The sequence below is a fragment of the Poromitra crassiceps genome, assembly GCF_964638095.1.
Source record: "Poromitra crassiceps genome assembly, chromosome: 14".
Classification (NCBI taxonomy): domain Eukaryota; kingdom Metazoa; phylum Chordata; class Actinopteri; order Beryciformes; family Melamphaidae; genus Poromitra; species Poromitra crassiceps.
Genome location: NC_139633.1, coordinates 4,039,158 through 4,042,661, shown reverse-complemented (window position 1 = coordinate 4,042,661; position 3,504 = coordinate 4,039,158). Strand labels below are relative to the sequence as shown.

At 43.6% G+C, this 3,504-nt stretch overlaps 1 protein-coding gene across 1 annotated transcript in view; it reads right to left on the bottom strand.

Moving 5' to 3' along the window:
* LOC310789426 (ras-specific guanine nucleotide-releasing factor 1-like) overlaps positions 1 to 2,861 on the bottom strand; it is a gene marked incomplete at both ends in the record, with an annotated part of 39,836 nt that extends 36,975 nt beyond the window's left edge. Inside the window, one exon of the mRNA XM_083651069.1 lies at positions 2,586 to 2,861. Within this exon, the coding sequence (XP_083507195.1) occupies positions 2,586 to 2,861 (276 nt within the window). The remainder of the gene's footprint in view (positions 1 to 2,585) is intronic.
* Between the last annotated feature and the right edge of the window lie 643 nt (positions 2,862 to 3,504).

The following is a 3,504-nucleotide window of genomic DNA, read 5'->3' as shown; positions in this document are numbered from 1 at the left end:
TGGCAATAAATAGGCTTGAGTGAACAAGTCCTAATTATTCACACAACTGAATTGAATATTGAAGTAACAAAGCAAGTAGCAAAGAGGTTCAATATCAGTCTAGGAGAGAGAGTCTGGCAACAGAATCCAATCCAATCCAGGCAATCCAAATCCTAAATTCGAATTTATTCTCTCAAATGAGAGGAAAACCCTTCTCTTAGATCAAATGTATAATGTATTTGCTTGTCAGAATAGCAACGTTTTTGCTGGCACATCTCAGCAGAGAATTTCTTATGACACTGTCACTGATAGTAATACTGACAGCGCTGCTGATAAAGAGCAGAGGGCATGGACTCTGAGGGATCTGACAGCAGAGTTACAGCACCATGGACAGTGACACCGGGCAATGTTGCCCATACAGTTGCAGCTGATGGGCCGTGCAAATAACCGTGTCAGCTGTTAGAGAAGAAGTTTACCCTGCATCCTGCATTTGTACATCAAACAATATTTTATATTATATTATAACAAACACAAAACCTGAGACTGTAAACCAGCTAGTAACCAGACAAACGTATAAACACATATTTTAGCTGTTTCAATCAAATAAGGCCTGTTAAGAAATGATGCATAATCAATCCACATGGCACCAAGCGAAATACATGATATATTCTGCATTTTCAATGGATGTTTATGTATCCAGACTAGGAGTCAGCTATTGTTATTATTATTATTATTATTATTATTATTATTATTATTATTATTATTATTATTATTATTATTATTATTATTATATTTTCATGACCCAGACATTCAAATTGCTTAAAACAACTGTTGCACCAGTCCTGCTGCATAAAAGACAGAAGCGTTATTTTTGTGCAGGCTGATATAAGCCTGTTGTCTTGTTGCATTGGAAGGTTTTGAAATCCTAACCGGCTGCATGGATCCATTTAGACAGAAGAGACTAACTTTAATCTTGTGAGTCATAATTAGGTCTCAACCCTTTCTCTGAAAAACTCTGCTATATGCTTTGGTAACACATCTATACTTGATTGACTTTAAGTTTGGGTAAATTTGTTTGGAACAATATGAATTCACACACATCATACATGTGGATTTATTTTGTAAAGCCAAAGCTTTTACAGCATTGTACTTGGTGAATTGTAACCTCTCAGAATGGTGGGTGAATACGTTTTAGACATACAGCCACAAGTTTAAGTCAGCCAAAGTTGGTCTTTTCACCTCTTGTCCAGTCATCAATATGTTTTAAAATGGAGGACAATAAAGACCTTTGCAAAAGCTATGAAGCTCTTTGGCTGTCTCATCATTACCATTGCCAGGTATGAGATGCCTGCTGTGGGCAGAGATGACTATCTCAGTTGACTGACCCATCACCTGGACTGGACTTTGGACCTGGATTGCATCTCAGTCATGGTGCAGGGCAGCAGCGTATGGAGCTGCAGCTGGCAGAGCAGCTTTCAGAAGGTGACAGCAGCATAGCTCAGGCTCAGCTTCACTTCTCTGCCTCTGAATGCTTTCACAAGCTTTTCTCTGTTCATAGCAGCCTTCAGCGACTTAAAGCTGGTCGACTAAAAAACCACCAGTTTTGTCTGGGTTCATTTTGACTGTGTCACACTGCTGTTAAAAACCCTGCCAAATTGTGCCCAGTGAGTGGATTAAGCCTCACACCTTTTAATCCATCCACCCATGGCACAAACGGACAGAGGAATTGAAATGAAAAGGAGATGTGTTGAGCAACAACAAGATGCCTATATAGGTTTTCACTCATGCTTGCCATTAAAAAGCCCATGATAGTGCGAGCTATGAACCGAGCCCCCTATATAAACCGGGGAGACGCAGTTGCCAAGGTAGGATGCTATTAATATCAAGACGAGGAATTAAATCAATACGTCAAAACGACAAGGGGCAGCTCTCATCCGCAAGATGGCAGCCTGCAAAGTTTGGATACAGTTAAAGTTGCCTCCCATCCCATGTAGCCTACTACAGTATCAAAATAAACTCTATATGACAGCTTAAAGCAACAAGAAACATAGCCTGTGGTGATGCTGCTGAGAGATGAACTGCAGCAGCACCTTGTGTTGTTATTCCATTAGGCTAGTCTATTAGGCTACATTTTATAGCCTACAGCTAACTTCAACAAAAAATTTTTTTTTGCATTTGATAAGTTGTGTTTGCCCCTTTATTTGAGCTCGGTTGTGGTGCTATTTTAGTGCAAAATCAAGACAATCAATCAGTTAGAATGACGCCATTACGTAACATTTAGAACGTCAAGTCAACAATAATGCTAAACTGCATGTGTGGGAAATTGTTGGTGTGATAAATAAATATTGGAGGGGCGGAAGCAAGCAAAGTCATCTCGTTTGCATTTTTGCTGTGTCTTCAAAATGAGCAATGGGAAGATAACTGCTGCTATAATGAGAAGCCATCAGCTTAAGAAATATAATGATGACATTATAAATGTTTGGAGAAGCAGCATTCACTCACATAACACGCATAACAACATGAACGAGTGGATCCGTTGTGAGAGAGACGGATGATGTTGTGGACTGATCGGAGCTCCCCCCCGCGTGTGATCGATATCTTCTTACCTGCTTCTCTAAGCATTCCTTCGCGGAGAGAGATGGTTTTGGTGACGGCGCCCTGTCACAAACACATCCCTCCAACAGGTACAGTCCGGAGGGGCGTGAGCTGGAGTCGTTCTCGAAGTAAAACAGCATATTCTGCAACAACGCGAACCACTTGGCGTGCCATTTTGTGTTGTCCGAGCTTTTCTTACTCAGGCAGCCTCGCCTCGTACCATCCTTCTTCGCCAAAAGAGCCAGATAGGTGATGTGGCCATCGTTGAGTCTCATCCCTTTCTGCATTTTGGCGACAGTGAATCCAAAAGGGAACTGGAGCGTTCATTCATTCAGATTCTTACATGTTCTTCTTTCTCAGCGGCGCACAAACATTAGTCCGACTTGGTGGGCAGCTACTCCTCCTGTCCTGCTGTGTGCCCATGCAGACACAGTTGTTGCCACACTGTTTGAAACCGCGGGGGAGGGGGGTGGGGGGGAGATAGGGATAAAAGAAAATATATATCAGCAAAAGAGTCACAGTTACGAATTAAATTGCACACATTCCACTCTAAAAGCAAAGCACACTATACTAGCAAACCCGACCAACGCCGTCTTAGAAAAGCCTTCCTCAATGATGAGCCGAATTGCTCACGGTGGTGAAGTGTCCGGGCGCGCGCGCGCGCACGCAGACACGCACACACACACACACACGCACGCACGCACGCACGCACGCACACACACACACGCACGCACGCACGCACGCACGCACACACACACACACACACGCACGCACGCACGCACACACACACACAGCATCCTGGCTCGACGGAGGAAGCGCAGTCACGTGACGCGTCCCCGGAGAAGCAGCAGATTTCAGCACCTTGGACAGAGACTCCCACAGCGATCATGTCAAGAAGTCCGGACAGATAGTAGACCCTCCCCCCCCCCC